Below are 22,954 nucleotides of genomic sequence, written 5' to 3'. Positions count from 1 at the left end.
TTGTTCGCTCCATATATCCTTCTTTACCAAGGGGAGCAAAAGGGCGCAGAGAAGAACAGCGTTTTGCCCAAGTAGCAGGATCAAAGCCTGGGTGTCTAATTCCGGGCTGTGGCCCCAGGACCAGTACGCTCGGCCTGAGCGAAAAGCCCACCTGGGTCCCGAACCCGCGCCCGCGCTCCTCCCGCGAGCTCCCCGCTGCGCCGCCGCCCGCCTCTCCCACCTGCGCGGAGAGCGCCGCCCCCACGCGCGTCCCGCGAGGCCCGTGGCAGGTGCGCGGGCGCCCAGCGTCCCCGCCCCCGCGCCCCACGCCGGGTGCCCGGCGCCCCGCAGCGGCCGGGCAGGACGCGCAGCCTCGGCGAGAGCCCGGGAAGCGCTCGGGCGGAGAGGAGGAGCCAGGCGCCCCGAGCGGGTGGAGTCGGAGCTGGAGAGCAGTGGAAGCGGATTTCCTGGGCCCGGCTTCTGGGGCCACCATGGCGTTTGGGAAGAGCCACCGGGACCCCTATGCGACCTCCGTGGGCCACCTCATAGGTAAAGAGGCGCGGGGAGAGACGCCCGGAGCCCTTCCCCCTTGACTCCATTCTCGGCCTGCAGAGGGCCGAGTTGGCCCAAGTTTGAGGAAATTCTTCCCCTCCCCCGGCAACTTTCCCGGGGCACCCGCGCCCCACCCGTTTCCTTTGAGGCGTTTCTGTCTGCCCCACTCCCCCTAGAACCCCTTCTCCAAATCTCCTGCCTTTTGATGCCTCCTGGGGAGTTGGGAGTGGACCCCAACAGGTGAACCACGTACGGGATTCAGGTGTGGCGTTTGGGGGCCTCTGCAAGCAGAAAGCGTCAACTTCTTGGCCAAGGGCAGGTTACTCACAAAGTGCGCCCACTCAAGGGCACAGTACGGTTTTGTGCTTTTACAGAGGAGGCAGAGAACGCTCAAGGAGGTTGTGATGTGTACGCACTGGGAGAGGCAGGTCTCTTCCAACCAGTTCTCCCAGTCGCCAGGCCCTTGCAAACCCGAGTTACTTTTTCTGGGTAAACAAAGGGAATGGAAATGTTCAGCACTAGAATGAAGGTAGAGGGAACATAGACGCCACGGGGCCACAGATGCCTCTTCAGGCCACTAAGGACCACACAGGTGCCTGCCTAACTCATGTCTCTCTCCTGTGGCTCTACTCTGAATAATGTACACGGAAAGACAAGCCGGTGCCTGGACTGTTTTGCGAGCAACCAGATGCATTCTCCTTCTTCTCCCTGATGCCTCCCTTGGGAACAGGGTGTGGCAACCGTGCATATAGATACCAAGCAAAGCATGATCATGTTAGTGGGGTGGGGAAATTATGAGAACCTGGTAGTTATAGTAGGAAGGCTCACATTTGCAGTTTTGCTTGCAGCTCCATTAACTGCAGTGTGACAAGGAATGCACCACTCAACCTGAACCTTAGTTCCCACCTCTTTAAGGGTGAGAGTATCATTGAGGTGGAAATGCTTTCTAAATGGTTGCTGGTTATATCCCTATTGGATATTGACATGAACCCTGAGCAGAAATGGATTCAGACTGCATCTTCATAGGCCAGTTTGGTCTGTCATGCTGTAAACATTTACTGACTGCCAACTATATGCCTGGACTGGCTGAGGCAAAGATAAGATATGGTCTCAGCTGTCAGGTAACACAGTCTTGTGGGGAAGACAGACACAATTTTGTAGTAGCTAAAATGTTGTAGCATTGCCAACACAAGAAAAAAATGTGAAAATACCCAAAACTTATGAAAGGGAGAAATTGACTCTGCTGTGGCTCTTGAAGGGTGAATAGGAGTTTTCTAGGAAGGTGGGAAGGCAGCAGAAAGAGCGTGGAATTTGGCAGAAGGACAACAGTGTGTGCCTGAACAGCACAAGGCTGGTCAGCTTTGTCCATTGAATGTCAAATTAAATTAGCTATTTTCCTAGATGGGAAGCAGGCTAAGCTTTGGGGTTCCCCCAACCAAACCCTTATTCTTTCCCTTCATTATCCTTTTTAATTTTCTTTTCTTTCCCAGTAGAACTTGATGTTTTCTTGCTGAGGGATGTTCGTCATTGTAGGAAAGATGTTAACTCACTCAGGTTGAGTGTTCTATTACCCTTCCCAGATGGCATTTTGTATTCTTTAGGAGGATGTCTTGAGAGGGAAAAATATCTGACTGTTTAAAAATGGGGTTCTGGATAGAAGAGCATTCAAGTCGTCTAGATGCAGTTTGGGTCGGTACAGGTGCTGGGAGTGACCTTGCTCTACTGCTGAAGGGCATGGACAATTTCAGTAGTTGAGATCTTTTTTTCTAATCATCTCCCAGGCCCACCCCCCACCAAGGAGAATAAATGCTGTTTAAAAAACAAACAAAAAGTGATGTCCAACAACTTAGATTTGAATGCTAGTTCACCTTGTATGGGCTGTGTAGCTTTGGATGATTTCCTTAACTTACCTGAACTCCTGTTTTTTCACCTCTAACAGTGGATTAAATGAAATTGCATATAATAAAATACTTATCTTTACATAGTTCACCTTGCAGGTGGCCAGTGAAAAGGTTCCTGTCCTCTGAAAGGCAGGCAGGCAGATGGAGATTTAGCCGGCCTGTCCTGGCTCTGTGACCGGGTGCTGTGCCTGCAGTCTTTATTAATAAGTCATTCATTACTCTTGCAACAGCACTCTGAGCAGGGCTTCTGATTGATTCCTGAATTACTGGAAATTGTTTGGAAAAAAAAAAAATCTCCTTGCGCTTTGGTAAACTTAATGGTACTTGCTAGTGAACCCCAAGCAGATTATTTCAGAAAGAACGTAATTTTTATTCTGTTGTAGCTCAGCCTCAACACAACAGCTTTTTCTTTGCAGAAAAGGTTACATTTGCTGGAGTTCAGACTGAAGATTGGGGCCAGTTCATGCACATCTGTGACATAATTAACACTGCCCATGATGGGTGAGTACAGTGTGTGGTTCATGCATTTGCTTTTGGTTAAGAAGGATCAGAACTGAAGTACATTTTCTCTTGCAAACTCGGTGGTTTTCTTGTTGAAACTTTTCATCACCCCTTAGGCACTTGCTGCCTTTTGAAGACATGTCAGGTTGAAATATTAGGACAGCCGCTTGTTTCAGCTTGTAGAATATCTGAGAATCCATTATAATTTTTCTTCTCTTTGCCTTTTCCTTAGTAGTTTCAAATGTTGCCTCTGTGAGGCTCAAATTCCTTGGTCTTTAAAGAGAGATTGTTTCCCTCTTTCAAAATTTCCCCTGCTCTGATTGCCCATACTTTTTGTTACTGTAACTGAACAATGTTATCAAGAAGCTAGTGGACTCCTGGTTGTGACCTGTCTCTGGGCAACTATCATTATTAATCAGGAAATTATCTAGCCGTCCTTTTTTTCTCTCGCTGTCACAAGACAGTTTTCTTCCGAATGCCAACTCATCCATGTTCGTGCTATGCTCTTAAATGATGTGCTAGTTTTTATTATATTTTTTTAAAATTTTAGAGAATTGAAGTTTTAAAATCATTAAGAAGACCACCTTTTGTGAAATATAGTCTGAATTTCAGGTTGTGATAAGGGATATGATTCTGTTAATTTTCATAGCGAAAGAGATTTAGTTTACTTATGTTAAAGAAAACATTACACTTAATTATTAACCCTATCAGTGGAAAATTCTTATGGTTAGTATGTTAAAGTGTTTTATGTTTTCCCTATAATCTTGTTTCCATATTTGGTTCCTCTGTGAACTTTCCTTCATTGATAATACAAAAAGGAAATATCAAAGTAATTTATTTCCTTTTAAAACAATATCTTTATTCTAAGCTTTTCCAAGAGTTTAACCTTAGATTTTATGTAGGATTTTTTTCCCAGAAATATAGATATCTATATGATTTATATTAGTTACAATTCTATATATACCTATGTGATATTACATAATTCCATTATCATATAATAGAAATTGTACCCATGCAAAACAACAGTTGTGGAAGGTAATAAACAGCATTTGTATCTTTTTTGTTGTTTTTACTGATGTATAAGATGTACACCATAATGACTTGATATTTATATATTGCAAAATAATTACCACAATAAGGTTAGTTAACATCCATCACCCCATATAGTTACGAACTTTTTTTCCCTTGTAACAAGAACTTTTAGGATTTACTCTCCTAGTGACTTTGAAAATGCCATATGGTAATGTTAAAACTGTAGTCATCATATTGTACAATATATCCCCATGAACTATTTATCTTATAACTGGAAGCTTGTACCTTTTGACCATCTCAAAGTAAATTTTGACCCTCTACTTACACAGTTCTTCCCTTTGTCATATAAAATTGGAGCATATCAGAAGCTGACCTCATTAGTAGTAATCCCTCCTACATCCCCTTGCCTATACGGTGCTCTGGAAATACTACAGTCTTAAAATGAATAGCCCTCTCTGTTTGGGGAGTGACATTTCCTATAAACTGGTTCTGTGTGTTGATGGATGTAGATATGCATACATTTCACGTGCAGTGTTTTCTAGGTAATTCTCTTCTATAGATATTTTAATTCTCACAAGGACGTGGGTAGTTTTGTCTGCCTCCATGTATGAGGAAATAGGTGTGAAAAGTTAAGTGATCTGCCCAGGAGAGCCAAGGCCTTGGTCTCTTCCTTAGCCATTCCTCTTTGCACAATGCAAATTGCTTTTCAGAGACTCAGTTTTCAGCAATACCTAAATTGATGATTTCACTGTATTTATTGCCACAGGCCAAAAGATGCAGTAAAAGCTTTGAAGAAAAGGATTTCCAAAAACTACAATCATAAAGAAATCCAACTTACCTTGTCAGTAAGTACTCTGTTGTAATGAAGACTCTAGGATTTCCAAGCTACAGTCACAGTTTTAGTTTTGGATTAAAAAAAAAAAATTCTGATAATCAGTAGGTTAGCAAAAGCTGTTTACAGTATGAACTAAAACTGTTTAATGAGAATTGCAGAAATGAGAGAACTTTGTCGATTTTAATAGTGTTTAATTTTGTGGAAAGAGAATGTTCTGGAAAGTCACTTTTTCCTGGAGATGGAAGACTTGTAGATACAAGGAATTTGTATATGCGGTACACATGGGGGAACTGAAGTCTTGAAAAATGCCTCCCATTTAGGTTTCTACCTCCCTCAAATACCTTTGTGGAATTCTGAGGTGCTGGCATGTAATTAAGTTTCATCCCAAGTTCTGTTTGGTATAACTGGAGAATGTTCTTTGGTGATTTAAGCAATTCTCCTGTGGGCCTTATTGTCTGTGACACTTTTTTGACGTGTTCCCTTTTCCCCCCATCCTTGGCCACACGACCTCTTCAGTCACTCTGGTGAGCTGCCCTTTTTATGTTTTGCAAGCCCTGCCTGCTGCCTGTGAGTGAGCTGTGGCTTTCTGATTTCTCCTGCATGCCTTTGTTTACCCAGCCCACCGCAGGCCACATGGCTATGGCATTAATCAACCACATCGCATTGCTCTTAGGGGCTTTGGAATGCTTATCAAGAGGCTACTTGGCAGAGCTGAGCATAGCCTGTGTCTTCTAGGTCCACCGGGGGGAAAACTTCTTCCATTTTGGTTACTTGGAGAGTTAACTGAATAAGAAGATATAAAATGAGTTGAACAATCTTAGTGATGCTGTTATTGAAGAAACCCTTCAGTCAAGGATCTGAATGCAGTTTTAGAGGCATTTTCCTCCTTCACCTTTTTTTAAATGGCCACTCCTTTATTCCTAATAGGGGAATAGGAGCCACCTCAGGGAGGTCACAGAAGGGAGGGAACTCTGGGGAGAGGAGTAAGGCACTCCAGTAGACATTGCAGAACATTTGGTCATGTAGAAATACATCTTTGCCTGGCACTTGGTTGATTCTCTGAACCACCCCATGAAGTCGTTATACAACCATTTCACAGATGAAGAAACTGAGACTAAGGTTAAGTGATTTTTCCCCCCTAAGGTTTAAGTGGCATAGGCTTGTTTTCAACCCAGTTCTCGGCTTCTAATTTCCATGCCCTTACTCCATGTGGTGTTGCTTCTCAGAACAAATCAAGCCCCTTGAAAGAATGGGCTACTGTGCTTTATCTGTGCCTTCAGCTCCTTGGCACATGGTGTAACACCCAGGATATCAGTGTATCAGGTGTCAACTGAATTAATTAATGATTAAGTGTCCTTCAGCCCCCATTCCACCCTCCTGGTATCCAGGAAGGCTCAAGGGCCGATGGAATGTACTATAGAAAGATATGTTGCCTGCCGTGCCCTCAAATGAAGTGGGTCCTAGGATATCTCAAGGTGGCTGAAGTTTAGGAGACTTGACTGAGGAAGACACGAGCAGAAGATGAATTTAATGCCACCTTTTCTATTTCAACCTGTGGTGTTATTTCTCTTTCTTATAGTTGTTTATTCTGTACTGCATTTGTCTCTTTTTCCTGTTGTACCCAGCCTGCTGCTTATTTCTGTGGTTCCCCTCACATCTGTCTCCATGCCCTCCTTCATCAGAGTTCCTTCCCTCTGAGGATGAACCAGGACCCTTCCCTGAGGAAGTCAGGTTATTCCAGAGTGTCATTTCTTCTGGCCCTCCCCGTTCTCTGTGGGTTCCCACTCTGTCTTCCCTGCATGTAGTTTGACGTCTCAGGCCTTCCTGCCAGCTAGCCACCTGTTCCCATTACTTTTACTTGTTCCACCTCGGATAACTGTACATCGTCCACCTCACAATTTCCACAGTAGCACATGAGAACAAGCAAATCTAACACTTGTGCCAACGTAAGGGTGAGAGTTACAGGTTGGGCACCAGAATAGCCCTCATTGTTAGGGTCAGAGTTCATTAAGGTGCCTATTTCTTGCATTTTCTTTAAATGGACCTTTGACTCTTGATAGCTACATGCCATTCTCCCCAAGTCATATATTTAATGGCCCAGTCACCTCACCTCAGAGGTAAGCACACTCACTGCACTGCCAAGTTATGTTTAAGGCCTCAGAACTGCCGTTAATATTAATTTGAGCCCGACAGTTGTGAGGGAAATTAGTCATAGAAAGAATCCAATGTCTGTCAAAGGCAGTTATGTGTTTACCAATAAACTCTTTAAAAACGAGTCCCTATATATGACACATTTTATTAGTATGAAGTGATGAGAGCCTGTCAAAGTCTATTGTGAATGTTCTTTGTATTATCTGTCACTTGGGTTCTCCATGGACTTGTTATCCTTGATTAGGTTTTTGATGGAATTTGACTAGGCTGTGATTTCCTACCATCACTTGGTGGAGCAGTTTTTTCTAGAAGCCAGTAGTTTTTTGTTTTTTTTTTAAGCATTTTGTTACCAGGCTTTATACCAGAGGCTAGCCTTTTGAATGAGTCAATTGTGGTAAGTCCCAGTAAGATACTATTATTGTCAAATGGAAAGTGGTTGAACGGATTCCCGGGAATCAATCAGTTAATAGTCCTTTGTGGAGCCTTCCCAGGTGGTGAACCATGGGGGGGCTTCAGAATGAATGTAAAATGTGTTTATTCCTCCAGGAGCTTTGGCGTAGAATGAGCTTGTTCCCTAGGGTGGCTGCACCCTGGTGTGGTCTTCAGCTCTGGATGGCCCCAAAGCCTGGTTTAAAGTACTTGGTTTCGAAATTTACTGTGTGAAATATAAAACTACCAAGTAGCTCTTTCTCTTCCAGCCTTTCTGAAAAGAATGCTTCTGTCAGCTAATCGACACATTCTCTCCTGATAAGAAATTATTCATGGAAGAAGATGATCAAAATAGTTGCTATTTATTAGTGTCCTGCTGTGTGTCAGGCTCTCCATCTACATTATTATATTTCATATAAGCCTTATAAGAAGTCTCTAGAGGGAGTTAGTATGCTCATTTTGCAGGTGAGGAGACTGAGGCTTACTTAGTAAGGAAAAGTGATTTGCCCAGTCAGGCATCAAAGGAAATCAGTAAAGCCTGAAGTTGTCACATTCTTTAGTCTCTCGGTCCCTAGGCTTCTAGATTCTGATCTCACCTCAGATTAAAGTTTTTGGTTGTCCTTTTTCCAAAGGTAGGTTATCTGAAAACACAATCTGAATACATAAATTGCACCCAATTTCAAAATGTGTAAAGGCCGCATATTTATTTTTTCCAATTTGTCACAATAGGTTTTATTGCTTATCTAAGTGGGCTGGGAGGTGAAAGACTTACCGGTGACAGTCTGGAAGAGGTGATGTACAAGTAACTAGTCCTGAAATTATAGATTCCAATGGAAGAACAAAAAGGACATGATCTCCAGATGTTAACATTCTCAGCATTTCATGTTGATTCTTTGATGTTGTACAGGGACTCTCCTGGGAATGTTACCTGTTATCATATAATCTTAGCGCTCCAAACATAAATTGGTTTGTGGAATATTTAGCAGGAAATGCACTCTTCATTTTACTATTAGGGAAAGTGAGACTTGGAAGCTATCTTGCTTAAAACTGCGTAACTGGTTGGCTGAAATATTTCTGTAAAACCCCATTGAACTAGAGGCACTTTTCCTCTCAGCATTTCACCTAATAAAAACTCAGGATAATAAAAAAACTTAGTGTAATGTATCAAGCAAAAAGTCATTTGTTACTCAACTTTTCGACTTATGTTTCTCTAAACAACTTGCATTAAAATAGATTCATCTGAGTGTGCTTTGTATTTTGATTTTATTTTCCTTTGCCTTAAATATTTTCCCTGTGTTTCACATAGCCACGCACTCAGCTTCTGCACTTTCTGATCGCCTTCTTAGCCACATTGCACTTAAAGCTACAGTTTTCATACCTTCTTTCTCTATTGCTGTTAAAGTAACATGATACAGAGCATGGTGTAAAGTCAATTTTAGGGCTTCTCTTCTGCGCTATGCCTGTCTTCAGGCAGTTCTTAAATACCAGCTCATTCTTTCTTAGTTTGAGTTCTGCTCATGTTGCTTTACTGAAAATGTGTTACTTTCCAGTGTGACTAATGACTTCACTAGTCAACAAACCTGAGTTTTTCTCAGTCCATATTCTTAACTGTTTGACAAACCATCCTTCTGGAAACTGCCCTCTCTGGACTTGACCAGTATTATGTTCTCTTCATGCTTCCATTTCTTTTTGTCGCTATTAGGTTGACTTCATTTTCTTCGGCCTTACAAGTAAACGCCATTGTTCCAGCCATTCCTCTTCTCTGCTTATCAGAGGCAGCCTTGATACCTAACTTGTGGCCTGTCTTCTGAACTGTTGCTGTGCATGAACAGCTCTCAGCTAGACATCTCTACTTGAATTTTCTTCCTTACAACTCCTACGCTGTGTTACCTGTACACATATTTTTAATACCATTTACCTATCTAGAATATAGCTCTATACTCATTTGTATTTTTCTTAGCTATTTTCCAGAGCCTAGTCTAGGACTAGCCTTTTCCAAAGTCTTCAGACCACCTGGCCCTGTATTATTGCATCTGTCTTTAAAGGTCTATAGCTAGGATAACTAATTCATCATCCAGACTAGGACATTTTTGAGAGTGGAAGGCAGTATCCTCATTTAAAAAGCTGGGACAACAGGAGTATACCAGGACTTCCAAGGAAAAACTGGGACAAAATGTCACCCTGTCTAAAGCCCTTTTTTTTTTGTTTGTAATTTCTGTTCAGCCTTTGGGGTTCACTTTGGCATTTACCTTGTGTTGTTACTAACGCTCCTATGATTGTGTCCTGACTCCCTCTAATCAGTTATAGTATTCCTTCTACTTCCTCACATTCCCACACCTAACAATTCGTCATCTATTTTTGTAGACACTAAGTTCTGTTAAATAGAGTACTGGTGGAAATCATTGCTTAGCAATTTTTACTTTATATTTAAGGGGTGGTTTTGCCAGGCAGATATAATGTTTCATTTTTCTCTCTAATTTAGCTTATTGACATGTGCATGCAGAACTGTGGTCCAAGTTTCCAATCTCTGATTGTGAAGAAGGAGTTTGTTAAGGATAGTCTAGTCAAGCTGCTGAATCCCAGATACACCTTGCCATTAGACGTTCAGAATAGGATCTTGAGTTTCATTAAGGTAAGCCCATTGTATGCCTTATGGGATGGTAAACTTCTAAGATTACAGTTTTAATTATGTGTCTCCCCTTTGGCTTAGTGACACTTTACAAACAGAATTGAGCCAGAAGCTTTTTACTTTTTTATTTTCCATGTAACAATAACTTCTTAGCATTGGGTGGTGCTCTTTTTCTGAAGAATTTGTAATCTCATTTTACTACTTTTCTCTCAGCTTCTATGTTATTCATGTCAGGTAGGAAATACAGTGATGTGTACACATTCATTCAACAAATATGGGAACTATGTTCTGGAATAGATAACTGACTGCTTTCAAAGTTATTTCGTAAACGAGCTATGGATGTTACTTGAGAATCTATTCTGGGTTCTGCACAGCAATAAAATAGTATCTATTCTAGGGTTTCATTGAAATGTTGAGGCATGGGAATTTGATTAAAAGTATCTTGTATTATTCTAGTCTCTGAAAATGTACATTTTGTCCGTGGCATTCAAAAGTAGCTTTCTCTTTCTGAGCAAGGTACATAATTGTCCGTCTCTCATTTTTGGTCATCAGCTTAAGAACTGTGTTTTGTTTTTGATGCTGTTTTAACTCTGGAACCATCTCTTGAATTCAGGCTTGGTCACAGGGTTTCCCAGGTGTGGATGTAAGTGAGGTGAAAGAAGTGTACCTGGACCTTCTTAAGAAAGGTGTTCAGTTTCCTCCCTCTGATGCAGAGCCTGAAACAGGAAGACAAGAGGTAGGAGGCCTTTCTTTGACTGATGTAGAGTAAGAGAGTATATTATGTGGGTCTTTTCTCACTGGAAGGGAAAACCCTAGCTCCATCCAACTTAAGCAAAAGATGAATTTATTATAAGGATATTGCAATATCTCACAGACTAACCAAGCCTCAAGAAGGTTGATGGTAGCTGGATCCTTAGAGCAAAGAACCAAACACTCAGATGCCTTGCTGTCTGCTTGTCTTTGATCAACAGCTGTATTCCTCTCTCACTGCAAGTTAGCTTTTCCCACATAGTAGATAACATAGCTGCTCAGTTTTCATGGTACAACTTTAGCTTTTTCATATTCTAAGTTCATAAACCTTGGAGAATGAACTGATTGAACCAACCCGGGTCAGTTTTCCATCTCTGAACAAATAAACTGAGGTCCTATAAGAACATGGTGCTCCAAATGGAAGTCATTCGGATGGAGTAGAGGAGTAGAAAGTTTCCAAAATAAAGAATGGTTCTAGGTAGGCAAGGGTCTCTACCATAGGTAGTTGTATAATAAACTTGTTGTTTATTAATACTGTGCCTATAGGAGCATTTCTAGATACTCTCATGCATTCTTTCTCAAGTTTGCAAGTAATTTTCAAGGTTTTGAACTTCTTGTACTCTGAGTACTGATCATAATTCAGCTCTTAACCTTGTGTAGTTACCATAATAAGAAAGAGTAGTTCTCCTCTTCTGTAGATGATGAGACTGAGCAATTCAGGTGTATACCAGAAGTCTACCCTTTGTGGAGGCTTTGCCTTGAGGGCTAACTCTTCTACTTGGGTGGGCTGCTCCTGGCCACTACCCCCTGCCCCAGCTTTTTAACTCTTCATGAGCCTGCCCACCATGCCCCTTTTTTTCTTTCTTCCAAGGTACAGTATAGTAGTGGCCTAGGACCTTGCTACTCAAAATGTAATTTGGGGTGTAATGGGTATAATCTGAATGCTTGTTAGTCATATTCCATCCTTGACTAAATCAAACTTTTCATGTTGGGGGAAAAAATGCCAGGTGACTTCTTAATGCCAAAACGCACTGGCCTGGAGCCCTGCGCTCTGGGCCTTCCACCCCCGGTTGGAAATGAGGCATTGACTCATTGGTATTCATTGGTGGAGAAGGAGAGGCCATGCCAGCTGTGTTTTTAAAAGACTTGATCCAAAATGACTTAACATTTGTTTTTAAAAACCCAAAGAGAGGGCAGCAATGATCACACTTGGCAGTTTTTCTTATAGACTCTCGGAATAAACTAAGGGCATTTTATTCAGTTTTAACTCAGTTGAGAATAGCCACCTTTTATTGAATATTTATTATGGGCCCACCATTTGCTTAGCACACTTCTGAAAATGCTGTGCAGGTTGCACATGTGATGATTTCCTCTGGGCTAACTTACCCTCTACCCAGGACTTCGGTTGAGAGAAGTGATTGAGTTACGTGAATGGAAGAACTGGGCTTGGGGTGGCTGTGTTAATTCAAATAATATTATTTCCATTATTTCCTGTTGATAGACTGTTGAGATCTCATCAAGTCCAACAACTGTCCCTACTGCACCAGCTCTTCCTCCTGTAATTGTTCCTAAGAACTCTACTATTACATTGGTCCCAGAACAGGTAACAATAGCAACAATTTTATTTATTGATGACTTTTTCTCAATCCTAAGCACTTCATATACAACCGTTTGTGTATCTTAACAATGTTATGAGGTAGAGGTACTTCACTGTGTTCATTTTACAGCAGAGGGAACTGAAGCTTCATAATATTATGTGAGTTAGCATAGTTCTGTTTTAAGTGGAATTAGTCCCATGGATCCTTGCCAATTCTGGAGCCCGAGCTCTTATCACCTGTGCTTGGCTAGTGGCTTTTGTGTCTTTGTGGAGGCTGGGCTGTGGAATGGATCTTTATCAACCAGTCAGTTGCTGGTGTTCCTGATAGAACTGTCCCTACACCATTTCAGAGAGCTCAATAAGTGGTGGCCTTATGACTAGCATTAATTTAGCTAACCATATTACATTTACTTGCTTGCCTATATCTGTTTATCAAAGGTCCAAATGAGCAATTGTTATATGAACTTCATTTCTGTCTTGCTATAAAGGAATTGTCATTTAAGATTTGTGCTTTTATTACTAAGTATTATATAAAAATCCGTGTGATTAATTCCTTTTAGAATTTAATCCTAAAGAAAAAAGTGGTTGTTTCTTGATTATTCCCTCTCTAATAGCATAAGAACTAAAAAACTTCATTTTTTTTCCCCATTGGTTTCCAAGACACCCAGACTAACATTTGCCATTTGTCCAGGTTCCTAGCAGAGTCACCTTTTCCCTTCTCCATATTGTTTCTAATCTCTTTTCCCCTTCATTTTTAACTTTCCTAGAGCTTATTTTTGGATTTATCACAAAAGATCTCCAGTCCCTTTAAAAGGTGACAGATTGTACATTTATAAAGTAATTGTCTATCTATTTATATAAATTTGAAAATGTGAGATACTGCAAAAGCTTTTGTCTTCCAACAGATGTCCCCTGAGAGCGGGAAACAAGGTAGCTATTCTTTATAGTTCACACTGGCGATTATATTGTTCTCTACAGATTGGAAAATTGCACAGTGAATTGGATATGGTGAAAATGAATGTGAAAGTGATGTCTGCCATACTGATGGAGAATATTCCTGGGTCTGAAAATCATGAAGACATAGAACTTCTGCAGGTACAGCTTGATTTCAGGGACAGTCAGTCTCAGCATCTCTTAAAGTTACACTCTAAAGTCAGAGCCTTGGAGATGAAGGCACCTTAATATTGTCTGTTTCATCCTCCCACATTGTCAATTGATTCTAAATTTAACAAGAAGCTTCAAGGGTGACTTAATCAGAAATAGGACAGTACCTTAGAACGTGATTCTCACCCTCTTGCAATAAGTAATTTAACATCATTTAATCACTTACAGATTTGGTCCTTTATAATCTCTTATTAGTCTCTAATTGTTTTAAATATATAAGAGTTGCTTGTCCATCCATTCAACAAATATTGTAACTACAGTGTGGTAAAGAATATGGAAGTGAGGAGATTGTCTTAGTCCTCAAGGACCTTATGCCAGTGAGACAGTATCAAAGTAAAATTTAAAAATTAATATCAAGATAAGAGAGTATGTGGCAAATAAGTTTTCAGAAATGGCCATAGCAATATTTCTAGTTCCACATGGTCTTCCCGGGCCTTTCAGAGCTTTAAAGTGAAATGATTTATGACTTCTCTCTTACGTTTTTCATCCATCTGTGGCAAACACTCCTTAAGTAAAAATGTTCACTTAAACATTCCACTTACCTATGTGAATCTGGTTTATACTCTGAAACGCCTTTTTGTGTCACTCTTTGGGTACAGATGTTTGGTTGAGTTTGCAAGGATAATGCTAATTTGTGGGCTATAGTTCTGATGCCAGAGTTTGAGTGGTGTGCTGCCTTGAATAGTAAGGAGATTCAGGTCATCAATCAACATTAAAACACGACTCATGGCCAGTTCAAGTTGAATGGGTTTTGGCATCGGACCAACTTGTTTACAGGACCTATTGAATGTGTAACTTTATTTTTCTTTCTATGCTTTTCCTTAGTTACACATAGATATCTGGTGTGGGGAGTGGCATTCTTAAATTCTTTTAATGGTATTTGAGTGTTTTCTTGTAATCTAAATTACCTCATAAAAGAAAACTTTCTCTATTTACAGCTGATATCAACTGGATGAGGGTTTCTTCCCTCACATTATATTATTCTGACAGTACTGAGTTAATAAGAATAAAGTCCAAGGATTTCAGGAGAGCCTAGACAGACCGTCAGGAGACCAGAAGAGAATATTCAGGGTCTGATCATGTAGGTGGGATCAGACCAGCTAAGGATTGGAAGTAAGAGTAGCCTCACCGAGGCAAAAGGCGCCCTTCCAGTGTGACTTTCCCAGAAGCCACCCTTACTAACCTCAAAATCAGAGTAAGAACGACAGGCCTTGGGCATTCACATGGAGATGAGAAAGCTCTGTCTGTCCTAGCAGCTAACTTCAGGAGCAGGGAACTTCCCATGAGGTGGTAGAGCCAGAGGAAAAGGACTGGGCATAACTGGTGGTTTCCAAGACAACCTGGAACCTCAGCAGTTGGAAGAAGAAAGATCAGTGCTCACTCGGGTTTTTAAATGAAGGAAGGAGTCACATCCTTAGAGATGATGCAGTAAAGCTGTTAGAGTTCTCAGGAAAAGTACTTATTTTCCTTTTCTCCCTCAAAAGCTGAGGCTGAGATGTCACTTTCTTTGCCATTTTCCTTTGTGGGGCTGAGCTTTTTCTCCAATTGACTGATTTAAACAGGGAAAGGGAAACTTGGTTTTTTCTGCTACTCACATCCAATGCTTCTGACATCAAAGGCTTGGGTTTTTTTCCCCACACCAGCTAACTCTTCAGTGTCAGCCAGGTGTCCTACAGCTCAATCCATGCTGACACAAACTACCCTGAGTTAGCACCAGGTCCCTGTCCCGTAAGACTGCCTCACTTCGGACACCTGTTGCAAGTCTGCATCCCCCATATTTCTGGCCAACTGGTTATAAACTGGGGGCTCCCACAACCCCCTCTTTGGGTTTGATAATTTGCCAGAATGGTTCATAGAGCTCAGGAGAACACTTACATTTACTGCTTATATAGGATATTACAGAGAATACAGATGAATAGCCCAGGTGAAGAGATACACAGGGTGAGGTCCAGAGGTTTTCCAAATGCAGGAGCTTCTGTACCCACGGAACTGGGATATACTACCCTCCCAGGACAGGATGCGCTCACTAACCCAGAAGCTCCCGAAACCCTGTAGTTCATGAATTTTTATGGAGGCTTCATCACAGAGGCTTGATCAATCATTAACTCCATCATCTCTAGCCCCTCTTCCCTCCCGGAGGATGGAGGGTGGGACTGGGAGCTCCAAGCTTCTGGTCATGCCTTGCTCTTTCTGGTGACCAGCCCCCATCCAGGAGCCAAGCCACAAGTTGCCTCATTAGAATAAAAGATGCCCCTATCACCCAGGAAATTCCAAGGGATTTAGGAGCTCTTTGTCAGAAACCAGGAGCAGAGACCAAAATATATTTTTCTTCTTTTACATACAGGTTGTAGCCATTTAGGTGTCCCAGCTGTATATGGGGGGGTCTTTGATATATCTGCCCATCTTTTTCAGGTCCCAGGCTTTGTTTTCTGCCTCTCGTGGTTATTGGAAGTTGACAGATGGGTGCCTCTCCAGCCTTTGTGCCTTTATTGTCTCTCATATCTTTGGATCCTATTTGTTTTTTCAGCCTTCAAGAATTTCTCATGCTTTCCTGGAAGTTTAGGCATGCATGTTAAAATATTTTTATATGCATTATTTTTAGGTATTTTATTATCAGATCAGTTTTCAGGATATTGAGTATTGTGCTATGCAGGAAACCAAAAGCTGTATCGCTTTTTTTAAGTTAAGGTAAAAATTCATGTAACAAATTAACTATTTTAAAGTGTACAATTTAATGGCAGTTAGTATATTCACAATGTCATCATTCCCCCTATTTAGTTCCAAAACATGTCCACCACCCCAAAAGGAAGCCCTATAACCATTAAGCAGTCTAGGCCCAGTCCCAGGCAGCCACCTGTCTGCTTTCTGTTTCTCTGGGTCTCCCTATTCTGGGTCCTTCCCTTAAATGTAATCATGCAATATGTGGCCTTTGTGTTTGGCTTCTTTTATTTTATTCTTTTATAATGTTTTAAAGGTTCATCCATGCTGTAGCATATATTGTTCCATTCCTTTTATGGCCTGATAATATTCCACTGTAAGGACATAGTGCATTCTATTTATGCATTCATTAGTTGATGGACATTTATGTTGTTTCCACTTTGTGGTCATTTTTAATGATGCTTCTGTTGAACATTCATGTACAAATTTTTGTTTGATACTCCTTTTTGTTACATACCTAGGAGTAAAATGGCTGGGTCATATAGTAATTCTAACTCTATGCATAACTTTTTAAGGAACTGTCAAACTGCTTTCCATAGTGGCTACACCATTTTATATTCCCACCAACAAGGTACAAGAGTCCCAGTTTCTCCACTTCCTTGCCAACACTTGTCTTTTTTTTAATAGCCACCTAGTAGGTGTGAAGTGGTATCATTGTGGTTTTGATTTGCATTTCCCTAATGAGTAATGCTCTTGAGCATCTCTGTATAGCTTTTTTTCAAAAGTAAACCAGGTCATAGTTCCTTGCTTGGAGCCCTCTAGTGGTTTCTCACTACACTTAGAATAAAACCCAGCCTGATTCTGGCCACAGAGCCCTTTCTGACCAACTCCTGCCTGCCAGACCTTCAGTGCACACACTCTTCACTTCACACTGACCACCTTCCTGTTCCTTAGACACACTGAGTTCATTCTTGCCAGGGGGCTGTTTCATCCGTGACTCTCACGCCTTTCCTGTCCTCTAATGTCTTCAGCATTACCTCACCATTCCAATCCTAGTTTGTTACCTCCTCTGAGAGGTTGTCTCAGACTCCCGAGTCTTCAGACTTTAGACTTTTGTCAGCCACTTTCTGCTGTCGCCCTTTCATTCTTCACATAGCCCTCTGACACCTATTTTGCATATTCATTCAGGTCTCTTTGGCTACTAGGATGGAAGCGCCACAGGACTGTCTTATTTACTGCTCAGGTTTGGCTCCCAGGGCAGCGCCGGGCATGATACAATCACTCAATAAAAATATTTCTAATAAATGAATGGATCTTACCCTAGGTTTTATGTGGCTTGAAATTAAGATCTTTATCCTTGGCATGAGAGATTTTTACCTTCATTTATTTTTTCCAATGGGACAGTTGTCCAAAAAACATTTACTAACAGTTCATACCTCCTCCATTGATTTCAAACACTCCTTTATCACACTCTGTATTCTAATACAAGGATGTCTTTCCAGAGGCTATTTTGTTTGAGCTGTTTATCTGTCCCTGTGTTGGCATCATACTATTTTGGTTGCTCTAGGTAGGGTTTGTCAGCCACATAGATGGCATACTCAATTTGAGTAATTTGAAGAGAGTTTAAGCAAGGTACTGTTTATTTGGCCAGATCCTGCAAAGTTCAGGGACACCACCAGAGCTAGTTCACTACTCTGTACTATTAACCACATTCCCTAGGCATAAATAGGCAAGAGGGTACTTCTGCCAGAACTCAAAGAATCATAGAGAAGCAGCCTGGAGGGTAGCAGTGCCTTTGGTGTAAGGAGTGGAGAGAAAAAATACCCAGACCTCACTCCCCTCCCTGCCTCCCATGTCCTGCCAATGCATCCTGTTGGCTGAATCCAGTTAGAGGCAAGAGGGCAGGGGACCTGGAGATGTGTTCCCGACAGGCCAGACCCAGGGCACAGAGCAGGGCAGAGTGTGGACAGTAGATCTCCAGGGCAAACGAAAGGCACCCAGTGCACAGAAAAAGTCTCTGCTCGAAAATTCCTTGGCTCTTCTTGTGCATATATTTTACTAGTGAGCACAGTCTTATTACACAGTTTGTTAATATTAAAACCATTCTAGTCTTAGAATGTCTTCCTGTTTGGTCTGTTGGCACTTACCTACTCCTAGCCAGCTGTTCTGTTTCTTTGGTGCCCGTTTTCTGCTTCCTTCCATCTGAAATCCAGTGTACTTACTTGGAATCCCTTGTCTGCTCCTCCAGTCCACACTGACTAGTTAGATTCTGCCCTGCTCATTAATGGGGCTCCTGTTCTTGTTGGACTTTGAACTTCCTTAGGAGAGGAAACTGGATTTTTTTAGTATGCCAGAATGAAGTACAAAGATTCTGAGGCTACAACCGGTCAAACAAGTGCTGTGATGAGTTAAGAGGGCCTGCTATTATCACAGGAATGAGATGTTGCAGCTCATGTTCTTGCATTTGCTCTCTTGGCATAATGCGCTTGGCTTTGGACCACTTTGCTCTTACCATGAATGGCTGACTTCCCCTTCACCGTAAATTTGAGTCTTTCTTATCTTGTTTTTGCCCAGCCCCCATAGAACAGTGAAAGAAGGGAATGTTTCCATCTTCTGTAGGATAAAGCAAGCTTTGATTTTGAAAGACAAGAAAAGAAACCCTTACTGCGACTTAGTAGAGAAATTTAAAATCATGTGAATCTAAAATTTCATCCTCTGAAGATCATTTATAACCAGTTAGGAAAAAAAACACAAAAACCTGAGAGTAGAATACAGTCATTCTTCCCTAAACACTTTGTCTTTACCACTCAGGAACTTGTGCAGCATTGAGTAGAAGGGACTCTCCCTGTTGTTGAGACCCTCTCCCTTCCTTTACACAGGAGCCTGTATATTCAGAAAGGGTGTGAGTTACCCACACAGCGGCAAGTGGTGGAGCTGGGGTGAGAAAACCTTGTTCTCCTGAGCCTGCATACTATCGATTATACCAGCTTGTTTTTTACTTTGAACCCAGAATTGATTTTCTAGTATAGATAGCTAGATGTGGGTGTGGATTAGATCTACTAGATTGGAAGCAACTTGGAGGCAGTAACCAAGACCTATCCTCCTAAATCCATATAGCTATGCATAGTTAGAGTGTATGCTTTGTACACCAAATGAGTTTATTAAATGTCTGTTGAACTAAGTAGATCAATGCTCTGTGTTGAAGAATGAAAAAGAAGAGCTAAGGAGTTTCTGCAGACAAAGGCTTTCAGGAAAATGAAATGTTGACAATATTTAGTTGAGAAAAGGTGTTGGAAGGGTTCTGATGGGTTATTGATCTTGAGGATTATCTTGACAATTTGTCATTCACTCAGTGGAGGCCTGTATAAGGAAAAAGACTATGAACAAGTTATGCTGAGAAATGTTTGGTTTTAGGGCGGGGGCATTTTTATTTTGAGCAGATAAGATGTTCTCTGAGGCTCTTGCAGTCTGGGTGGGGAGTACTGGGAGAGAGAAAATATGTTATGGGCTGATAATAGAAGTATTGCCAACCAGATATTATTTCCAGAGAAGGCCCTCAGCAAACACATTTCTTCCTTTTTTTCCAGGGAGATGTTCCGGCACTTTTATTTTTCTTTTTGTTGAGTTGCCCTGTGTTAGTGAATGGGGGGATTGCAGTTGAGCTCAAAGTGCAGAGGGATTTCCTTCCTTAATTCCTGAGTGCTCTGGGAAGCAGGAGCCATCTGGATGTCAGAAAAGGAAGCGCAGAAGGAGCTCCTTTGTGTTTTGCTCCAAAGACTTTGAATTGATTGTTAAATTCACTTTAACTTAGAAGCCTGTGTTTTCTTTGATATGGTATAAAAGGAGGTGATTCCAGGGGCTCTGTGATAGACATATGCACCCGCAGCTGTTACTCTGTGTTTTGACTCTCCCCCAGCTCCCCACATCCACAGCTCTGCAAGTGCCTGCAGTGGGGAACTCCTGACCCATCCATTTGGTCCGTGGTGCTTGATCTATACTCTTGCCAGGTGGCTTGGCCCTCCTCTGAGACAAACATCAATTGCAAAGATCAGAGTGGGCTGGCTTTTGAAGAGGTTTTTCACATTCTGCATTGCAAACTAGCTGAAAGAGTGGTGTTCCTTTTATGTTTCCATTCCATCTGTCCCTTGAGAGGGCAAGGAAGGGTCTTCATGTGGCTGGGAGCTATTGATGTTGGCTGCAAATTCATTTCAAATTAATTTCTACACTTTGGTCACGGGCATCAAACAGCCATTGTGTCAGCTTGGTCTGGACATAGCTGTAGCAAGGCTGCCAGAGAGCAAGAAGAGTAGTTTCTGTGCACTCACTAATGCAAGACAAAGGGAACATTCTCATTTAGCATGGAGGTTATATTAAATGTGGTTCTTAGGTCTTCCCTTTGTGTAATACTGGGTCCTGAGTAATGGTTCAGGTATTACAAGATTACATTAGTTTCCTGATTAAGCATCTAGTGATATCTCCTTAGGCAACCATAATACATTTATTGACTTCCCACTGTGTGCCAGACGCCATGGGGTTTCACCGACACATTCCTATTTTTAAAACAACCCTACAAGATGGTTGTTATTATCCTTGCTTTATAGATGAAAAAAAAATTAAAAACTGAGGCTAAAATTTAACTATAAAACTGAGGGTAAAATTTAACTAACCCCCATGTCAGGTTTGTGTATGGGAAAGGCCTTTGGTTTACAAAGTCTAAACTGTGTTCTTTCTGCACTTACCAGGAGGCCATACCTGAGCCAAATTTAGCCCACTACCTGCCTTTTCTTTATTAAGATATGGCCACACCTGTTTGTTTACATATCATCTATGGTGGTTTTCATGTTACTTGGCAGAGTCAGGCAGTTTTGACAGAATATACAGTCCACAAAGCAGAAAATACTTAATACCATCTAGACCTTTAAGAAAAAAGTTGGTCAACACCTGCTGATAGTGACCAAGTTATTAGCAAATAGGACTGTTTTTCCGGCTGTACATTGTAGGTATAAAACCCAGAGTCTATCATCCATCTCACCTTTTCCCCGCATTTTATTTCCTTTTGTCTTCTAAATATTTTTGTTACGAACCTGTGGAAGGTAGTGGCTTTTACCTCTGAGTCCCAGTGCTGGCTATTAATGATTTGATTTATTTATTTTGAGATTTCCTGTCAGTCTTGGAATAGACTGTTTGAGACTCTAAATGGTTTCGTGAGGTGTATGTGTTTCAGCGGATCATTGTTTGTTGAGGGGAAGAGATCAAGTCATGTAATAGTGTGATGATTTAGCAAGCTCTGCTGCTTTCATTTTGAAAGGGGAACGTGCCTGTGCTTCAGCCTTATGTTAATGTACTATTACATTTACAAGTTCTAACCCAGGTGGTTTTGAAGAAATACTATTGTCAGTGTTAGGCTCCAGGCTTAGTGGAGGTTTGCCCAGGAGGAAGTCTGTAGCAAGGCAGTAGTTTTCAAATGTCACTATGTGTAAGAAACACTTCGGGATGCTTGTTAAAAATGTAAATTCCCAGACCTTCAGCCCTGGAGATTCTGAATCAGGAAGTCTGCTTTAGGTGCCTCTGATGCTTTTGAGAAAAAGCCAGTTCAGGTAATGGAGTCATGACTGAACACAGTGACTCTAGGGTCATCAAATTAGGATAGTATCCACGACTGGTTTTCAATCCTGGTTCAGTTTACCTTGAACTGTGATGATGTAACTGTGAACTTTAAACATTTGTTTAAGTAAAACAGAATAGAAATTTTAAGCTGCTGTAAATGTAACTACTTCTTTCCTCCACTCTCATTAATAGTGGCAATAGCATTTAATGTTTTATGTAATGCTTTATAGTTATAGAGTTCCTCATTATGCACATCTCATTTGATTTTTATGTCACCCCTTGAGGTAGATGTAGCAAGTAGTGTCATTTTCACTTATCAAATGAGAAAACTGAGATTTATAAAACAAGTGTTTTTTTTTCCCCTAACCTGGTAGAGCTAATAAGCAGTACCTCTAGAATTCCCATACACTACTCCTAATTTCTAGTCTAGCATTACACGCCTTGTACCATGAGACCTTATGATACCTATAATTTTTAAAGGAAAATAGAGTCATTTTATAACTCATTGCCTTTCAATAAAAAGGATGAGCTGTCCGTAGTTAAATACTGTGGTAATCTCCCATAGGTGACTCAGGGTGGAGGCCATGAAAGGTATATACAGATAGGCAAATGAGTTGCCGTTATAGAACATTCCTAGCATGGAAGAAGAAATCTCTCTCCTTTCTTTGACAGAAACTTTATAGGACAGGTCAGGAGATGCAGGAGAGGATCATGGACCTGCTCGTGGTGGTGGAGAATGAAGATGTAACCATTGAGCTAATTCAAGTGAACGAGGATTTGAATAATGCTATCCTTGGATGTGAGAGGTGAGCAGGTGGTGCACCCTCTCCCATCCTCCTCCAAGTCTGCTTTTCACCACCAGTTACCCAGCATTCTTATTAGAGTGCCTACAAGGTCGAGCAGTCAGGAAGATCAAAAACAAGGTCAGGACAAGGCTGATCAGGAATCTGTGCTGTCCTGGGAGCTTATGGAATGGCTTTGCAAGAATGCCTGAGGAGTGCTGGGAGCGTTCTCGGGGAGTGTACACACCCAGCCTGTAGGCAGGGCCCGGATGGATCTTCCTCACCTTATACTGTCTGCACTGAGCACACCGTAGGCTCTCAGGGATGAATGGTATAAACAAAACATCTTAGTAAAAGTTAGGTTTACCCTAAATTGGAGATGGAGAA

At 41.4% G+C, this 22,954-nt stretch overlaps 1 protein-coding gene across 3 annotated transcripts in view; it reads left to right on the top strand.

The window, feature by feature from the left end:
• The first annotated feature begins 341 nt into the window (after positions 1-341).
• TOM1L1 (target of myb1 like 1 membrane trafficking protein) overlaps positions 342-22,954 on the top strand; it is a 40,352-nt gene continuing 17,739 nt past the window's right edge. For 2 of the 3 annotated variants that reach the window (XM_036879536.2, XM_036879535.2), the window contains exons 1-8: positions 342-528; positions 2,849-2,933; positions 4,732-4,810; positions 9,863-10,012; positions 10,623-10,745; positions 12,261-12,362; positions 13,335-13,451; positions 22,458-22,591. In XM_036879536.2, the coding sequence (XP_036735431.1) occupies positions 471-528; positions 2,849-2,933; positions 4,732-4,810; positions 9,863-10,012; positions 10,623-10,745; positions 12,261-12,362; positions 13,335-13,451; positions 22,458-22,591 (848 nt within the window). In that variant the 5' untranslated portion in view covers positions 342-470. The remainder of the gene's footprint in view (positions 529-2,848; positions 2,934-4,731; positions 4,811-9,862; positions 10,013-10,622; positions 10,746-12,260; positions 12,363-13,334; positions 13,452-22,457; positions 22,592-22,954) is intronic. The other variant, XM_036879538.2, reaches the window with a different exon arrangement.

The sequence above is a fragment of the Manis pentadactyla genome, chromosome 4, assembly GCF_030020395.1.
Source record: "Manis pentadactyla isolate mManPen7 chromosome 4, mManPen7.hap1, whole genome shotgun sequence".
In the NCBI taxonomy this organism is placed as follows: domain Eukaryota; kingdom Metazoa; phylum Chordata; class Mammalia; order Pholidota; family Manidae; genus Manis; species Manis pentadactyla.
Note: the sequence above shows the minus strand (reverse complement) of the source record. Positions and strands in the feature narration are given on the sequence as shown.